This window comes from Saccharomyces mikatae (assembly GCF_947241705.1).
Source record: "Saccharomyces mikatae IFO 1815 strain IFO1815 genome assembly, chromosome: 15".
Taxonomy (NCBI): domain Eukaryota; kingdom Fungi; phylum Ascomycota; class Saccharomycetes; order Saccharomycetales; family Saccharomycetaceae; genus Saccharomyces; species Saccharomyces mikatae.
This window is the reverse complement of record NC_079270.1, coordinates 646642-664684: the sequence shown is the minus strand read 5'-3', so window position 1 is coordinate 664684 and position 18043 is coordinate 646642. Positions and strand designations below refer to the sequence as shown.

General features: G+C 36.8%; 9 protein-coding genes and 1 non-coding gene across 10 annotated transcripts; 5 read left to right on the top strand and 5 right to left on the bottom strand.

Moving 5' to 3' along the window:
• Positions 1-1119: 1119 nt before the first annotated feature.
• On the top strand, positions 1120-1193 carry Smki_15.trna16V. The gene has a single exon. It is a non-coding gene; the product is annotated as a tRNA-Val (tRNA).
• Positions 1194-1429: 236 nt separating this feature from the next.
• Positions 1430-2611, bottom strand: HEM15 (ferrochelatase HEM15; the record flags this gene model as incomplete). The annotated part of the gene is made up of 1 exon (XM_056225814.1): positions 1430-2611. One exon carries the CDS (start codon positions 2609-2611, stop codon positions 1430-1432), a length of 1182 nt encoding a protein of 393 aa, XP_056079594.1.
• Positions 2612-3325: 714 nt separating this feature from the next.
• On the top strand, positions 3326-5185 carry ALE1 (lysophospholipid acyltransferase; the record flags this gene model as incomplete). The annotated part of the gene is made up of 1 exon (XM_056225813.1): positions 3326-5185. The coding sequence occupies one exon, from the start codon at positions 3326-3328 to the stop codon at positions 5183-5185; it is 1860 nt and encodes a 619-aa protein (XP_056079593.1).
• A 254-nt stretch (positions 5186-5439) lies between these two features.
• Positions 5440-6306, bottom strand: MED4 (Med4p; the record flags this gene model as incomplete). Its single annotated transcript, XM_056225812.1, has 1 exon — positions 5440-6306. One exon carries the CDS (start codon positions 6304-6306, stop codon positions 5440-5442), a length of 867 nt encoding a protein of 288 aa, XP_056079592.1.
• A 420-nt stretch (positions 6307-6726) lies between these two features.
• Positions 6727-7791, bottom strand: DCS2 (5'-(N(7)-methyl 5'-triphosphoguanosine)-(mRNA) diphosphatase; the record flags this gene model as incomplete). The annotated part of the gene is made up of 1 exon (XM_056225811.1): positions 6727-7791. One exon carries the CDS (start codon positions 7789-7791, stop codon positions 6727-6729), a length of 1065 nt encoding a protein of 354 aa, XP_056079591.1.
• A 660-nt stretch (positions 7792-8451) lies between these two features.
• Positions 8452-10806, bottom strand: YRM1 (Yrm1p; the record flags this gene model as incomplete). Its single annotated transcript, XM_056225810.1, has 1 exon — positions 8452-10806. The coding sequence occupies one exon, from the start codon at positions 10804-10806 to the stop codon at positions 8452-8454; it is 2355 nt and encodes a 784-aa protein (XP_056079590.1).
• A 322-nt stretch (positions 10807-11128) lies between these two features.
• Positions 11129-13006, top strand: LCB4 (sphinganine kinase LCB4; the record flags this gene model as incomplete). The annotated part of the gene is made up of 1 exon (XM_056225806.1): positions 11129-13006. The coding sequence occupies one exon, from the start codon at positions 11129-11131 to the stop codon at positions 13004-13006; it is 1878 nt and encodes a 625-aa protein (XP_056079589.1).
• A 267-nt stretch (positions 13007-13273) lies between these two features.
• GLN4 (glutamine--tRNA ligase) lies at positions 13274-15706 on the bottom strand (the record flags this gene model as incomplete). Its single annotated transcript, XM_056225805.1, has 1 exon — positions 13274-15706. The coding sequence occupies one exon, from the start codon at positions 15704-15706 to the stop codon at positions 13274-13276; it is 2433 nt and encodes an 810-aa protein (XP_056079588.1).
• A 291-nt stretch (positions 15707-15997) lies between these two features.
• Positions 15998-16201, top strand: RPS28A (40S ribosomal protein eS28; the record flags this gene model as incomplete). The annotated part of the gene is made up of 1 exon (XM_056225804.1): positions 15998-16201. The coding sequence occupies one exon, from the start codon at positions 15998-16000 to the stop codon at positions 16199-16201; it is 204 nt and encodes a 67-aa protein (XP_056079587.1).
• Positions 16202-16509: 308 nt separating this feature from the next.
• SWT1 (mRNA-processing endoribonuclease) lies at positions 16510-17886 on the top strand (the record flags this gene model as incomplete). Its single annotated transcript, XM_056225803.1, has 1 exon — positions 16510-17886. One exon carries the CDS (start codon positions 16510-16512, stop codon positions 17884-17886), a length of 1377 nt encoding a protein of 458 aa, XP_056079586.1.
• Positions 17887-18043: the final 157 nt, after the last annotated feature.

The following is an 18043-nucleotide window of genomic DNA, read 5'->3' as shown; positions in this document are numbered from 1 at the left end:
TAGTGCAGGAAATTCTATAATTAGAATTTGCCTACTCCAATTTAGTTCGTATCATCATAAGAATGTTTGTATTCATTTACCCAACATTATTAGTATCATGTTAAAGAATAATCGTCATCAACTACATCAATCTATATGAATAAATGTATATTAGTAATCACTTATTCCAACAACGATATATTCATTTGTTCTCTTGTTTTATACCTCGTCATTAATTAGTTTATTACATTATCAGCCCTTGCGTGTCAGCTTCCTCTAGCTTGATGACAGCTTCTCATAACATATGTCATTTTCTAACACCGTATATGATAATATATTACTAGTATGACTACTAGTGGATAGACAATAGTTGATTTTCATTCTAACAACGTTTTCAATAATGTATCCTGTAGCGCTTCAACCATTTAAATTTTCACTGTTGTATCTCAAGACGAGATACTCCAGTATGACAATACATCATCATTCTAAACGTTCATAGAACACATATTGTTGTAATATAAATCAACTATCATCTACTAACTAGTTTTTACGTTACTAGTATATTATCATATACGGTGTTAGAAGATGACGCAAACGATGAGAAATAGTCATCTAAATTAGTGGAAGCTGAAACGCAAGGATTGATAATGTAATAGGATAAATGAATAACAACATATAAAACGATGATAATAATGTTTATAGAATTGTGTATAATTGTAGATTCCCTTTTATGGATTCCTAAATCCCGGAGGAGAACTTCTAGTATATCTACATACCTAATATTATTGCCTTATAAAAAATGGAATCCCAACAATTACATCAAACTCCACTAATATCTCACATATGAAACAATCTTATAACGAAACTAACAGGTTGAGCAACATATAGTAAAACTCTGCCTTCCTGAGCTGAACTAATCAAATGTATAGATACCTGAACAATTAGTTTAGATCCGAGATTCCGCGTTTCCTCTATTTAGTATAAACCATATCTTATATAATATATGGGATAAGTAACATCCCATGAATCAAGTTGATAAGTCGTTTTGACAACAAGTTACTTCCCTAAGATAGTATATTAGGATTGTCAGGACACCTCGGTATTGGTGGAGTCCGCAATGATACATATCCAATGATTTGTGGTTTCGTGGTCTAGTCGGTTATGGCATCTGCTTAACACGCAGAACGTCCCCAGTTCGATCCTGGGCGAAATCAATTTTTTCATAACTTTTGTTTTTTTTATTTGAGTGCTGGAATCATAGGGGAATAGCAATCAAAGGGAGATGTCAAGAGCCCTAATTTAATAAAAAATAACAAACAAACTTTTTTGGATGCAATAAATAATGATATATTATAGAAATAGTAGACCATTAAAAAAACATAAATAAACAATTTCAATGAAAAATAAAAGGGGTGTATTGATATTGAAATTGTGACGAGATCAACTCTCCTCAAGTAGATCCGTGATTGCCAAACACCAATGAAAGGTCCTTTACAGGATCGCTGGACTTACCAAGTGTAAAGTCCAAAGGTAATTGGTTGGAGTAAAGTTGATGACTCTCCAAATGATTTTTCACAAGGTCCGCCATACCTTTGATGAAAGTTTGGTTACCATTTAAGGATTCACATCTTTTGAATTTATCTTTATATTTTGATTCTCCAATAACACCCAAGTCAATTTCATGCAAAGTTTCGATATGGTCAGAGGTAAAAGCAATAGGAATAAACAGAAGACCGTCAACTTTTGGACCTAAAAATTCAGCTATGTCAGCTGTCTGAGCTCCTAACCATGGTTTAGGTCCAACTTGGGATTGCCAAACCAACCTATAAGGATTCTTGAACTTTAAATTTTTCATGATACTGTAAACTGTGGCAGCAACCTCAGCAGGGTAGGCATCACCAGTATTGACAACATCCATTGGCAGAGAATGTGCAGAAAACAATAGAACGACCTTGTCTCTAACCGGCTGGGGAAACTCTTGCAGTTTTTTGCTGATGTTTTCGGAAAAGGCCTTAATCAAACCTTCATTTGTAGGCCAACGATCAATAACTGACCATGATATAGATCTCTCGGAGTCCAGTTCCTTAATCTGTCTCCATAATTCGTTGATGGATGACCCCGTAGTAGAATAGGAGAAATGTGGATATTGAGAGAAGGCCACTGCCTTCTTTACACCATCTTTTAGCATTTGCTTATAAGTCTCACCGGTCAACGGCTTCGCATAACGGAATGCCACATAAGGCTTATGAGGTGCCGTTTCTGGGCAGGTTTCATCTAAGATTTTACAAACTTCAGAAGCTTGATACTCCGACCATTTACGAATTGGAGAGCCCCCACCAATTTCTTTATATTGCTTCTCTATCTTTGGAGTACGAAACTTTGCAATATATTTAGCAATTGTCTTTTGATACTTAGCACTGATAGGAATTAAGTCATTATCAGCAAACAATTGATATAAAAAATCATACGTTTCTTCAACTTTGGAGGGGCCGCCCATGTTCATCAAAACAATACCTGTAGGTGATCTTTTTTGGGCATTCTGCATGTTGAAAGTTATTGAAAATGACCTTGTAATGGTTAGTTGCGACCTTCTTAGGGTGGCGCTCTGTAAACGAATTGTTCTAGATAGCATTCTTGAATTGCAATTTTCTACTACTGAAGTTACCAACAATTAGCAAATATGTGATGAGTCCTTTTTACGTTCTTGTATAACCTAAGTTAAATACAAAGGTTTATGCTCCTTTAATGATCAGACCAACAGTGATCTTGGCCGACCAAAAGACTCCTTCGCGTCCTCCTTCTTCAAGTCTCATATCCCCTACCAGAAAAAGTAGCAGGCGAAAATAAAGAGCAACTGCTCCCCCCATATAGAGCTTACCATAATTTCTCAAGGAAAGGTATCTCCAGTTGTCGTAAAGAATAAAGAAGTTTCAACGTGTCCTGCATGTTCTACAAATTTGCAATTGATTTTACTAAGTTGCATATATAAAACTTGTATTAGATAAGTTAGCCAGCATTTTCATTCAAGCTAAGATGTTGAATATGCCAAAGCACATTGCTGAAATTAATCAGTAAAGCTGCTTGCTGAAAGTGGAAATATTTTCAGCTTTTTTTGCTCTGCTGTTGAGCTGTTTTACTTCATTGTTCAACAAAACAATAGAGTTCTCTCCAATTGCGCGTCAAAACCACAAACCGTCGAAAATAATGATCATCTAAATAAAAGAGTTCACGTTTTCACATATTTAAAGTTGAAATACTCCATACAGGCACAGGTCTAACAAGAAGACAACGCATTCGATAAAACTAATCGTGGTAATTTTTATATCGCTGCTAGCCACTACCAACAATGTACAATTTTGTGGACGCTGTTTTAACAAAGGTGACTACAACCTATGGTATTGATAGTTTCACTCTGCGATATGCAATTTGCTTGTTAGGTTCCTTCCCACTGAATGCTATTCTGAAAAGAATCCCTGAGAAGCGTACAAATTTAAAATGTTATTTTATCATTTCTATGTCATTGTTTTACTTATTCGGAGTTCTTAATCTAATAAGTGGGTTTAGAACCTTGTTGATTAGTACCATGTTTACTTACTTAATCTCAAGGTTCTACCGTTCCAAATTTATGCCACATGTGAACTTCATATTTGTCATGGGCCATTTGGCAATAAATCATATATATGCCCAATTCCTCAACGAGCAGACTCAAACTACTGTTGATATTACAAGTTCCCAAATGGTTTTAGCCATGAAGCTGACTTCCTTTGCTTGGTCCTACTATGATGGTTCATGCACTAGCGAGAATGATTTCAAAGATTTGACTGAACATCAAAAATCTCGTGCTGTAAGAGGCCATCCACCTTTATTAAAGTTCCTTGCGTATGCCTTTTTTTACTCAACGCTATTAACTGGCCCAAGTTTTGATTATGCCGATTTCGACAGCTGGTTGAATTGTGAAATGTTCCGTGATTTGCCTGAAAGCAAAAAGCCTATGAGAAGGTATCACCCTGGTAAAAGGAGACAGATCCCAAATAATGGTAAACTTGCATCATGGAAAGTGATTCAAGGTCTTGCTTGGATGATTTTGAGCGCAATTGGGATGAAGCACTTCCCTGTTAAATATGTTCTGGACAGGAATGCCTTTCCACAGAGATCTTTTATATTCAGAATTCATTACTTATTCTTGTTGGGCTTTATTCACAGGTTTAAGTATTATGCTGCATGGACTATCTCAGAGGCATCTTGTATATTGTGTGGTTTGGGCTACAATGGTTATGATCCAAAAACACAAAAGATCAGGTGGGATCGAGTTAGAAATATTGACATCTGGACTGTAGAAACCGCGCAAAATACACGTGAAATGTTAGAAGCTTGGAACATGAACACCAACAAGTGGTTAAAATACTCTGTCTATTTGCGTGTTACTAAAAAGGGCAAGAAGCCTGGTTTTCGTTCGACTTTGTTTACTTTCTTAACTTCCGCATTTTGGCATGGTACCAGACCAGGTTACTATCTGACTTTTGCTACAGGAGCGTTGTACCAAACTTGTGGTAAGATTTACAGACGTAATTTCAGACCTATTTTCTTACGGGAAGATGGTGTCACACCTTTGCCTTCCAAAATAATTTATGATTTTATTGGTATATATGCAATTAAACTAGCATTTGGTTATATGGTGCAACCATTCATTATCCTTGATTTAAAGCCATCTTTAATGGTTTGGGGGTCGGTTTACTTTTATGTTCATATCATTGTTGCTTTGTCATTCTTCCTATTTAGAGGACCATATGCTAAACAAGTTACCGGATTCTTTAAATCGAAACAGCCCAAAGAAATATTCATGAGAAAACAAAAGAAATTAGAAAATGATATTTCTGCAAGCTCTCCAAACTTGGGTGATATTTTGAAGGCAAAGATGGAACATGAAAAGGGAAAGACTGCTGAAGAAGATGAAATGAACTTGGGTATCCCACCCATTGAGTTAGAAAAATGGGACAATGCTAAAAAAGACTGGGAAGATTTTTGTAATGATTATAAAGAGTGGAGGAATAAAAACGGTCTTGAAATAGAAGAGGTAAACCTTTCAAAAGCATTTGATAGGTTCAAACAGGAATTTTCGGACGCTACAAGTGGATCAGGTGAGCGGGTGAGGAAAATGAGTTTTAGTGGATATTCGCCAAAACCCATTTCAAAGAAAGAACAATAGATAAACCAATGCAGCAGATGTGTGAAAATTCTCACAATACCGTTCCCTTCTTTTCAAGTCCCTATAGAAGTGCCTTTATTAACCTTACTTCTATATGTTCTTATTATATTCTAACATATTGTAGTATATATGTAATTTTATATACACATTTACATACATGAGTTTTTGCCACGATTTTTTTTTATTTCTAAAGAGAGAACAATATACATAATGATATGATTGTCATGTTTAATGGTTATCCTACGTTACCACACCTAAAAGTCCTCTGGATCGAATAAATCTAGATCAAGATCTAGGGCATCGTCATTGTTACCTTCCTCCTCCTTATCTTTGGCATCACCTACTTCTTCGCTATTTTTGTTGGCAGTGCCATTGAATATAAATGAGTCTGTGCTTGGCACTTCTTCTTTTGCAGTCTTGTGCTCGTTGTCCAGTCCGTTTTGAGATGGAGAGGAAACAAGTACTTCTTCTGTCTCTGCAGCCTCTTCCGCCTCTTCACCAGGCACTCTGGTTAGCTCTTTACTATGTAATGATGCCATAGCAAGCATACCTCTTCGTAGAGCATCTTCTGCAGGCCATATAAAGTTATTGGGTCCAATACTTCCTTTATCGAATGTTGGTGGTATTCTGGTAAATTTTGACAATTTTGTGGCATAATCCAATAACGCCGTGGAGTTAATTTTGGATCGTTGTTGCAGAATTGTGTTCTTTTCAAACTCTACTTGTTCTAGCATCGGTAGTGCCCCTAATTCATCATGACATTCATTCATAATTTCTAGTATTCTTTTGGTTTTAGAATCTAATTCCTCGGAGTCTTTGTCAATCTTGCGTAAATTACGATCAATATTGTCATATTCAGACAACAGGTCAACATTATTAAACAGACTTTCATCAATTTTGATCAAGTCCCTAGCAACGTCTATATCTGGCTTAAAACGATCTACAGATTCCACCAACTTTTTTAGCGTATCTTCGTAACGACATAAATCCTCATAAAGCTGGACTTTAGATAGTTTGTCTTCACTGTTCATGTTAGAGGTAGCCTCCACTACCAGAGACACAGAAGATGATTTCATGTGACCCATGGAAAAATCCACGGCTTTGGTATCTTGGACGGACATCCTATGCTCGTTGTGTGTATTTTGGAACCAATCGATACTAACTACCTCCTTGTACCCCAAATGATAAGCCAAATCGCTTCGTTGAATACAGTGTAATTATGTTGCGATTACTTCCTTTTGTGGTTTGGCCTCCAAATGAATAGCTGTTTGTCTTTTCATAAGCATAGATTACGTAGGTGCTATATACTATTTTTTCGCATGTCTTTAAAGTAACAATAACTTTCCAGGAGTACGCTAAAAGACAAAAAAGGGAATGTGCATAAGAAATATAACCACATTTGCAATGTGAATAAGCAATTTGCACTTATAATAGAATTTAAAATCCATTGTAGAAGTATACGAATACATTTATATAAGTTTGCGCCTTCCTGATATTCAGAATATGAAAAAAGAGTGCCCCGTATTATTGTGTTTCCACTTTTAACCCAAATTGGAGTTAAATCCAGATCCTTTTTCAGGACTAGTTGCGATGCCATCGTGCTTCAGTTGCTTTTCAACTTCTTCTTTAAAGCCCTTCTTCCATAAATCATGGTTTTCACCAATGACATACGTGAGAGTTTTCTTCATGTAACCTTCAGGACCTAAAAACCCTAGAGCTTCTATAACATCTTCTAACAGTATTGTCATCCCAGAGCCTCTCTCTTCACCTACACCTGGGTGTCTTATATTTACTACATGAATGTGAAAATGGTAATATGATGGTTGGTAATGAACGAAAACTCTCAATTCGTCCGGATTCACGTTATAGTCGTAGTGTTGGGGAATGATGGTCCTAATTTTTTTATTTAGTCTAATCAACCACTCTCTATGATTTGGATTCAAATCTCTCAAAGATTTGATATCGTCCCTGTATACAATAGCTACCAAGTATAATGAATCAATGTTGATTCCATCCCACTTCATATCGGGCAAAATGACAAACCCATCCTCTTTATTTCTGTTACTATACTCCTTATAAACGACTCTATCGTCTTCAGCGCCCTCGTAAAGAATATTGTTCACCCACTTCATTCTTTCACTCGTACACATCTCCTGGATAAAGGGTACAACAATGTTTTTATACATTTTAGGAGTTTCTCTAACGACATGCAAATCTTGCTGATCATAGCCCTTGATGTGGAACTGCGAGGCGGGCCAGATTAAGTTGACCTTGGCAGTTGGGTTATGCAGGATATGCTGTTTCAAAACAGACAACCCCCAATAGTAGATGTCATTCGAAGTTAATTCTTTCAAATCGGTAATACCGTTCAAAAAAGAATACTCGTCTATCTCACGATGAAAGAAAACAGGAGTGCTGCGGCCACTTTGAGAGGGTCTGCGTACTGTTTCATCAAATATGAAATGTGTCTTTTCAGCGGTTAACACGGCGTCTTTGCCATCTATACTGCCTAATAATGAAATGACCTTAGTGTGAGGGTTTGAATCTAACACTCTAACGTATTTAAACCTCCCAATTAAATTTGCTAAATCTTGAGACTCCATCATGCAGTTGCTTTTACTTTTGTAGATCCGGGTGCTTGGTACTTCTTACCGGGATGAGATAGTGAACATACGTTAAATTTAGACAAAAAGCTCCGTGCTTCTGCCTCTGCTTCTCTTTACCTTTATACTCTGTAATGCCACCGCCCCTTATTTTCCCCCAGCACTTCGCGGCCGTTGCGATGGGGCTTCTTTATGAATTAACATTTAATTGCTGACGCTGAATTACAATAACGATAATAGACCAACAATTTGTTAAAAACTACTGTTCAAGCGAGTACCTTGAATGAAGAATATTCTCAGCGTGTGGGTTGGTACACTGGTAGTTTTGGTGGCTGGAATGCAGGAGAGCACTTCTCGTTTTTCTGGTCAGATCTTGGTCAGATCTGGTACTGCAACATAAGACGTTAGACAGAATGCATCAAGCAAATAATTTGGTAGAGTTTTTACTCTTCACGTTATAGTTTCCTTCTTGCACTGTCCTTGGTTAAAAGTAAGCACATAGCCCTTTTCAAAATTTTATTTTTGGTTTTTTTTCATGAAGTCATCTCCTAATAACCTTTCCACTAACTAATTGTAAATATTTTTTATTATATACTTTTTATCTGCGCTTAATAATAACAGTACGTCACAAAAGAACAACTTCAATTGGGATTAACTATTCACCTATTGGGTTTCAAATAAAAACTCATAACCTGGCTGACTCATTAGTTCCTCCCAACCAAGGTTGTACGCCGTCCAAAATTCATTAGAAATAGTTTGTGCCAATTCAGCCTCAACCGCCCCAGTTTCACTGGTTACGCTACTACTTCGTACTTCCGTCGGGCGTAATACCGAAGAGTTCCCCGTCGACACCCTGCCGTTTGTGACGTCCAGATCATTTAAACTAGGATCAATGGGATTGTTTAGGTTGTCACTAGGTGAATATCGGGTGGGTCCATTTAATTCGTCCTGGACTTGCTGTAACCATGCGTTTTCGACCATGGTTCTGTATTTAATCACTTTCTCCAAAACTGCTCTATATATACTCTCCAAGGCTATGTTGATAACAAATGTATAAGAACGGCCCATCATACTTCTTAACTCCGTGTTGTTAGCATGGGACCACTTGGCAAATATGTCTGAATGAATTTTGAAAGCAGTAAGTAGATTGATAGTTTTATCCAACGGAGTATTTAGAGTTGACAAATCCCAATCTGTAACTTCTCGATCTTTAATGTCGGATGATAAATAGTAGCCCTTTTCAAAAAGCGTTAACTTATGATAGAGAAACGCACAGAAGCCGGTAGAGGCTCTTGGAAACAGGAAATTTGTATACACTAAGGATAAAGCCATAAAAGGTGACAGATGAGAACAATCCGGGGCAAAAAAATCAGGAAAATGCTTTTTATCTAGTTTGAAACATAGCGTTGTCGTATTGATTACAAGTGAAAATGAGACTAAAATAGTCTGCAAGATTTTGTTCTCTAAAACCACACCTTTTTCCATGTGAATCAGATATCTCAAAGAATAAAACGTTAACAACAAATTCAGAACCTGTGTAAGTACTTTAATCTCACGCAAAGAGACTCTGCATATTAGTTTATCGTTGGTATAATATGATATTGGATGAAATTCAGCCTCCACAAATTTTGTTAAAATCTTGCAATTTTCCTCTAAATCTGGAAAAGCGTTTTTGTCATAAATCTGATCGAGCATTGGCCGAGCTAATCTTAAAAACCTCTTTAACTTACCAGTGCAGGTATTTGGGTGGTTGAAGTAAATGGTCGATGAAGAGCTGTCTGTATTTGAACTCAGAATCTCATTATTTTCGCCTTCATCATCTTGAAAATAGGAGGGACTGATAGCCAAACATCTTCCGATATTCAAAGAGACATTAAAATCTGATAATATAATCCAAACCCATAAATTCTCTAAACTTTCCATACTTCCTACAATATTCTCTTGATTTTTGAATATTTCTCTTATATTCAAGTGCAGACCTAGCATAATTGCTGTGCTACATAATAGATCAACCAAACTGATCATGTGCAAGTCATCTCCACAGGGCCAAAATAGCTCTCGATGATAGTATTTTAACAGGAGAAATTGAGCACGTTCAATGAAAAAGACCTTAGCAGTTGACAGCCCTGTCAGCATAACAAGAAATTTCTCTATCACTTCCGGTATATCTTCATAGAAATGGTGTATACAAAATATCATTAAAATGACTCCAATTTTGTAATAGTTCTTCTTTGTTGATGGCAATAATTTCCCAATCCGCCTTTCACCATTGGGTAATAGTTCGCCGCCGGGAAGAAACGAGGATGTGAAATCATTGATAACTTTAGTTCTATCTAGTACTTCACTAACTTCATTAGTTTCCAGTTTTGCCTCGAAGAAGTCCGATATAATCTTTGACGATTGTTCATAAGTCGGCAAAACTTTACAAATCTGTTGCAAGATATTAGAGTCAGCACTGTTTAACAACGGTCCTTCTAAGAGTCGAGATTCAGGTTTCATTGTCCACTTATGTTTAGCTTTCCATCTGTTTCTCTCGATTTTTACTTTAGACCAAAGTTGATTGTATGTATTTACAAAGCGATTATCATCATTTGAGAGATACGTTCTCAAAGATGTAGGACCGTACATTATTCTCCTTCCCGAGTTTTTGCATTCTAAATAGTAGAATCTAGCATACGGGTTTCTAAGTGGTTTAGTGTTCATCGTTGTATACTGTTTCCCCTTTTGCTTGTCTCCTACCCTTTTCTCCAAGTCCTCGATCCTTTTCAACAGTTCAACATTAGGAGTACTACCAAACAGTTCCCCTGACTCAACTCTATGGGCAAATTCCTCTGTATATATGCAATCAGAGCGACCTTTTGTTTTACAAGTCGAGCATATTGGTTTCTGCCGGTCACAACGTAGTTTCCTTTTCCTGCAAAATGCGCATGATCTAATTGGTTTTCGTCTCTTCTGTGTTTTCTTGCCAGAATCCTCCGATGGAGAGACGCTACCCTGTAAACTGCCCCTCTTGCTCATTCACAGTTCCTTATACTAGGTCCCTGTCCTATTCCCTCTCGTTTCAATATCCAATGCCTCTTGCGGTCACTATTACCACTTGGCCTTCGTAAATTATCGGTGGAAATTGAAAGTGTCACCCTGCCACTAGGCCTGAAAAAAAAGTGCTGCAAGGGTCTTGATTTAAAAACATGATTAACGTAAGAAAGGCAATTGGAAGAGATGAATATTCGTGGTTTTTCCAGCTAGCATAGCTTTTTTGGTTCGAAGCACTGGTATTAAGAGAAACCAAGAATATAGGAGCCTGGTAGTAAAGAAAAACGCGGGATAAACACTATACCTAATGGCAGTACAGAAAAAACTGAGAGCGATTTTGACCGATGAAGGTGTACTGATCAAATCGCAATCGCACCATATGTTCAATAAGCATGGCCAACTCAGAAGCGCAGATTCTTTGTCTTTGTTGAGTTGTTTGTCTTGCTTGGATGACGGCACCTTGAGCTCTGATGGAGGTTCTTTTGACGAGGACGATTCTCTGGAACTGTTGCCTCTTAATACTACCATACCATTCAATAGGATTCTGAACGCAAAATATATAAGCACCAGTCAAACAAACCTTGATAACGGCAAGTTGTCAACAGATCCTTTCCAAACGGAAAATCTGAGCTCATCGTCTGAGAATGACGAAATGGAGAATCATAGTTTAAGCAATGACAAAATCAGACCACCTACAAACGAACTGCAACCGTCCTCGAATAAGAACAGGTGGGCTTCGAAGACTAGCAATATCAAAACATCTTTTGATGCTTCACATGATACCACCCCAACTCTAGGGATGAAAGATCACCAATACCTGATCGAGTTGACTTTTGTTGTACCCAAAGGCCATGATGTTATACCACAAAAATTAACTTTATTAATAGATCACGTCCCGAGAAAGTCAAGAGCAGGTTCTAAAGGAGAAATAATCCCTTCCGGTATTGTGGAAGAAATTCTAGAAAAGAGTTATGAAAATTCGAAGAGAAACAGGTCGATATTGGTCATTATAAACCCCCACGGTGGTAAAGGTACAGCCAAGACATTATTCTTAACAAAAGCACAGCCAATATTAGCAGAAAGTGGCTGCAAAATAGAAATCGCGTACACAAAATATGCTCGTCATGCGATCGATATTGCCAAAGATTTGGATATTCGTAAGTACGATACGATTGCCTGTGCATCGGGTGATGGTATTCCATACGAAGTAATTAATGGACTTTACAGAAGATCAGATAGGGTAGAAGCGTTCAATAAATTAGCTGTGACACAACTGCCTTGCGGTTCAGGAAACGCTATGAGTATATCTTGTCATTGGACAAACAATCCATCATATGCAGCTCTCTGTCTCGTCAAGTCTATTGAAACAAGAATAGATTTGATGTGTTGTTCTCAACCCTCTTATATGAACGAATGGCCAAGATTGTCCTTTTTAAGTCAGACATACGGCGTCATTGCAGAATCCGATATTAATACTGAATTCATCAGATGGATGGGGCCGATCAGATTCAATCTTGGTGTAGCATTTAATATCATTCAAGGAAAGAAGTATCCTTGTGAAGTTTTTGTTAAATATGCTGCCAAGTCCAAAAAGGAATTGAAAGTTCATTTTTTAGAAAACAAAAATAGTAATAAAGGATATTTAACCTTTGAACCGAATCCTGATCCAAACTCTTCGCCAGATTTAGTATCTAGAAGCAACAATAATGAAATAAAAGATGAGCTTTCACCGAATTTTCTCACGGAAAGTAATTTCAAATTAAAGTATCCAATGACTGAACCAGTACCTAGTGATTGGGAGAAAATGGATCCAGAGCTAACTGACAACTTGACAATTTTCTACACAGGGAAAATGCCATACATTGCCAAGGATACCAAATTTTTTCCCGCAGCTTTGCCAGCGGACGGTACTATTGACTTAGTCATAACTGACGCAAGAATCCCAGTGACTAGAATGACACCAATTTTATTATCCTTAGATAAAGGTTCCCATGTATTAGAACCTGAAGTTATTCACTCAAAAATTTTAGCCTACAAGATTATACCAAAAGTGGAGTCTGGTTTATTTTCAGTTGATGGTGAAAAATTTCCTTTGGAACCTTTGCAAGTCGAAGTTATGCCCATGCTATGTAAGACGTTGCTGAGAAATGGCAGATATATTGACACTGAGTTTGAATCCATGTAGCCTGGCATTACATTTAGCCTCAGAAGTAACGTCTTTTAATGCAAAGAGGTACAGTATTGATAAAAGGCAGTATACTATTTCTATTATTGGAGTATGGTTTATATTTCATTTTTTCTTTCATTATATTTTTATACATCCTCAGTTATATATTAATTAATAAGTAACACTATTATGATCTGATCTTTATTATAGAAATAGTGAAATTACACTGTTACATCATCTTCAACCAATAGGGATATATATATATAAATATGCATATTAAATAATCTATTTGGAAGTAGCGTCCTTTAAGCTAACTATTCTATTCAATATAACCTTATCAGTCGTACTCTCTTTATCCAGAGTGAAATAACCTACTCTCATAGCTTGGAATCTACAAACTTCTTTGGATTCCTTATCTTCTCCAACATAAAATTCCGAATTTTTGACAGAATCAACGACCCATGGACTATTTCTAACAACGTGACCGAAATTGTGTTCCATGACAGATTTTTTATAAATGACTTCACTTTCTGGGTTAATATCCTGCAAGAAGCCTTCAGGATGTGAAGATGGATTTTCAGATTTAAACAATTGATTGTAAACTCTGGTTTCTGTGACTCTTAATGGCGAGTCATATTTAGAAGAAACTGGAACCCATTGAATATAAGTTTTTGGTTTCTTTACCTTCGAACCTTCTTCAACCTTGCTATCATAGTTAACATGAATTTTTACAATTCTACCAGCTTCATCTTTTTCCAAGCTTTTGAAAGAAACCGTGTGTGAGACTTTGATTAACCCAACTGGTTGATTTGGAGTTAATCTGAAAAATTCCTTATCGTCAACATTTTCTGAAAAATCAGACCTTTCGATATAAAATCTGTTCGTAAATGGCACAGTTCTTTCTCCGAATTCTGGTGTACCAGGTCTGAAAGGAATGGTTGCTAGTTCTTCGTAATCGTCAGATAAGTTATCCACAATAACTTCAACAGGATCCAACACAAACATTAATCTTGGTGTAGTATCTTCTAAATACTTTCTGACGGCGCTTTCGAATCTAACAACCTGAATGTTTGTAGTACTTGTTGTAACACCTAAGGTGTTGATAAAAGATAAGATGGCACCGGGTGGGACACCACGTCTGCGTATGGCTTCAAGAGTAAATAATCTTGGATCATCCCACCCTCTAACGAATTTTTCATCCACTAGTTGAGCAATCTTTCTCTTGGACAAAACTGTACCAGTAATGTTCAAACGACCGTATTCTCTTTGAGCAGGTCTGAACACATGAACTTGATCACATAACCATTCGTAACTTTCTCTAGATAAATAAAATTCAGTGGTACATAAAGAGTGCGTAATATTTTCCATGGAATCAACCAAACAATGGGTGAAATCATAAGTTGGGTAAATCTTCCACTTAGTACCCGTTCTTGGATGTGGAGCATTCAAGACCCTATAAGCAATTAAATCCCACATTTGTGGACTTGGTGAGCTTAAATCTTGTTTCATTCTTAAGATAGCTTCACCGGGTTTGTATTTACCATCTCTCATATCTCTAAACTCCTGCAAGTTTAGTTCAATTGATTGATCACGGTGCTTACAAGCAAATCTCTGTCCCCCTGGGGTGCCATCCTCCTTAATACCACGGCCTCTTTTAATTTCTTCGGCGGTGCAATGGCAGACGTAACCTTTGCCATTTTTAATCAAAACTTCAGCAAGTCCGTACAGCTCGTCAAAATAATCACTTGAATAAGTTATTTTCCAAGGCATGAAACCTAACCAAGAGACCATTCTTTTGATGGATTCAAAATATTCAGGGGCTTCCTTTTCGGGGTTAGTATCGTCAAATCTCAAGTAACAAGTACCATTGTGATATTTGGCATATCCGAAATTAACCATGATAGCTTTAGAATGGCCGATATGCAAATAACCGTTTGGTTCTGGAGGGAACCTTGTACGAACTTTACCACCCGTGACCTCAAGGTGTTTTTTCATCAACTCTGGGAAGGCTTGTGGATTTTCACCAACTTTATGCAAATCACCTAGAAAACCTTCATTAAACATGGTCCTCTTTGGATCAGATGACGTAGCATCATTAGAACTTTTCTTTGTAGAAGATGTCTTCTTTTTTTCATTGTTCTTGGTTTTCTTTTTGAGCAAGTCTCTTTCATCCTTTGGACCCAAGAGCTTTAAAATTTCTTGGTCAATAATTGGCTTAAAACTACGTGGATCCGCCCATTTAAGTTCCTTTAAGTTCTTAACATCTGCAAATATTCCTGGCACTAACTTATAACGTTCTTTCAATATTTTTTCCTTGTTTTCTTGAATATATTGCATGACATAATTCCTAACCTGATCCTCAGTTATTTCAATACCCACTCCAGAGTTTTCGTTCATACCCTCCTTGGTAGATGCATCGCCGTTTGCCTTTACATATTTGAAGGCGGCATTGACTTGTAGGGATGTCTTCAAGTCACCGTTAATGATACCGTTAACAACCAATTCAGAATTAGGAAGATCCGCACCTTTGATAAAAGAAGCTAGGTTATGTACCAGTGCTCTAGTAGATTTATTCCATTGGTAACCTGAAGGTGTCTCTTTAATCAATTTGTATAGTGAATCTGAAACCTTTTTATTCTTGACAATCTCTTTAACCTTATTGTCTTCAAACCCAACTTGCGAAAACAGCTGAGTTAATTCTTCTACCGACGACGACATCTTACTGTATCGGTGTTGCTCTACTTCTGTAATTCTCCTAGTAGATCACTAATCTTATCCCCTTTTAAACTGCCAATCTCAATCTTTTTATCTCAGCGATGACAAATTTTTCATTTACACAGACGCAGCCGTGTATAATGACCACGCACTTTTTTTTTGACAAAATTTTTTTCTGGTCGTTGAACTATTTGTATTAAAAAATGAAATTTCAATCTAATTATTGACTTATTGCCAGTTGTGACTACTATCTATTTTATTTTGTTTCAAAGCCAGGAAACCAAGCCAGCAATCATGGATAACAAAACCCCAGTCACTTTAGCCAAGGTCATCAAAGTTTTAGGAAGAACCGGTTCTCGTGGTGGTGTCACCCAAGTCCGTGTCGAATTCTTGGAAGATACTTCCAGAACTATTGTCAGAAACGTGAAGGGCCCAGTTAGAGAAAACGATATCTTGGTTCTAATGGAATCTGAACGTGAGGCTCGTCGTTTGCGTTAAGAAGCGTATCTGCAGATGGAAGGTATTAGCTATACAAAAACATCTATTTTATATATTTGTGCCTTTTATTTTTCTTATGTACGTTTCTTTCAATAGTTAATTACTATAATTAAATAATAATAATAGCTCTATTGTACTTAATAATAAATGTGTTCACTAAATATTGAAATGCAAAAACCACGCGTCTATATACATCAAAAAGTATATAGACGCGAGCGTGATTAACTAGTTATATATGTTCTCCGTGCTGAACATGAAATTGGTATAGGATATAGTCGTACCATTTGTTCCATCTGCATCCTAAATCTATGACTGATGAGAAACAAGCTTTCTCAAAAGGCAGAAACCATATGACATCGAGACCTTCCAACGGTTCATTATTTCATAGGTTTTCTGAATCTATAAAAGGTATTGCTGACTCAAGACCACACGGTAAATATACGGTCCAAGACATCGATGACATTATAGCATCCACAGCTCCAAATAGAGATTCAGCGCAGTCAGACAGTATTAGCGACAATGTAGACCATGATCAAGACGGGGATATACCGATGTTTGACTTGAACGATGAAACCGACGTTGAAATGATTTCTGAATATCTTTCTGACCAAAGGGAATTAGAAGTACAACCAATGGTGTCTTCTATGCAAAGAATTGATGACAGCATATTGCTATTGAACCCAACAATTTTGAAAACTGTCTTCGTCGTTGACACTAATTTCATTATTTCACATCTAAATACTCTAGAAAAGCTGAGAACACTATGTAACACTTACCACCACTTGATAATCATACCAAGCACCGTAATTCAAGAGCTGGACGGATTAAAAAAGAACTTCGATGTCGTTAGAGATGTCGATAGTGACACTAATAAGGAACGGGGTAAAACAATAGGTACTCTAGCCAGATGGGGAAACGATTGGATCTACAAAAATCTTGCAAACTTAGATTCTGGTTTAATAGGTCAAAAATTGAAGCAAAAGTTGAATCCAGACTGTATAAAGGATGATTCTATATTGGACTGTTGTTTGTATTTCAAAGAGGTTCTAAATTGCTTTGTTATTTTACTCTCAAATGACAAGAATCTTTGTACAAAGGCATTAACTGAAGGTGTACTAACTGTTTCATTTAGGAAAGGAATGGATGCAAATTTAATTGCTTTGAAAGCATATGAAGAGAACCAAATGAGGTTTGCTAATTCGTCCGTCTCCACAATAAATACTCTAGATCACTGTGACACGTCAAATGCCTATGTGCCCGATGTAAAATCGACTTCTTTGTCTTTAGATGAACTCTTACAAAATATCTATGACCAAATAAGGGAAGCAGTTTTTTTTGCCATTGATCATGCCCTAAGAAAAGAGTATGGGGAAGACATTGAATTTATCGATTACAATCCAGAAGAGTTAGTTACACTAGCAAACGCTTCGCGTTGCATTTTTATGTTTTGGGTATCTGTATTTTCAGTGCTTTTCAAGCACTCAAAGATAAAAAAGGATGACTGGAAAAATTTACCTACAATTTTAATATCCAAACCGACGAATTTAAATGACTTGAAAACATTTGAACAGTTTTGGGAGAACGTATTGCATTTCTTATTTAGCAAATCTACAAGAGACGAAAAAAAATTGTTAGAAGAACAAATTAATTTATGGAAAACATCTGTAAACGCTGCACCTACTTGAACTTTATTCGTCGTGCGGTCCCTTGGATTATCAAAGTACCCACATAGACCCTATGTTTGCGATATGTACTCATATATATTTCAATGTCATATACATATATATATAGTTACCTATATTTACATGTCAACATATAGACATACGAGAAGAAAAACAATAA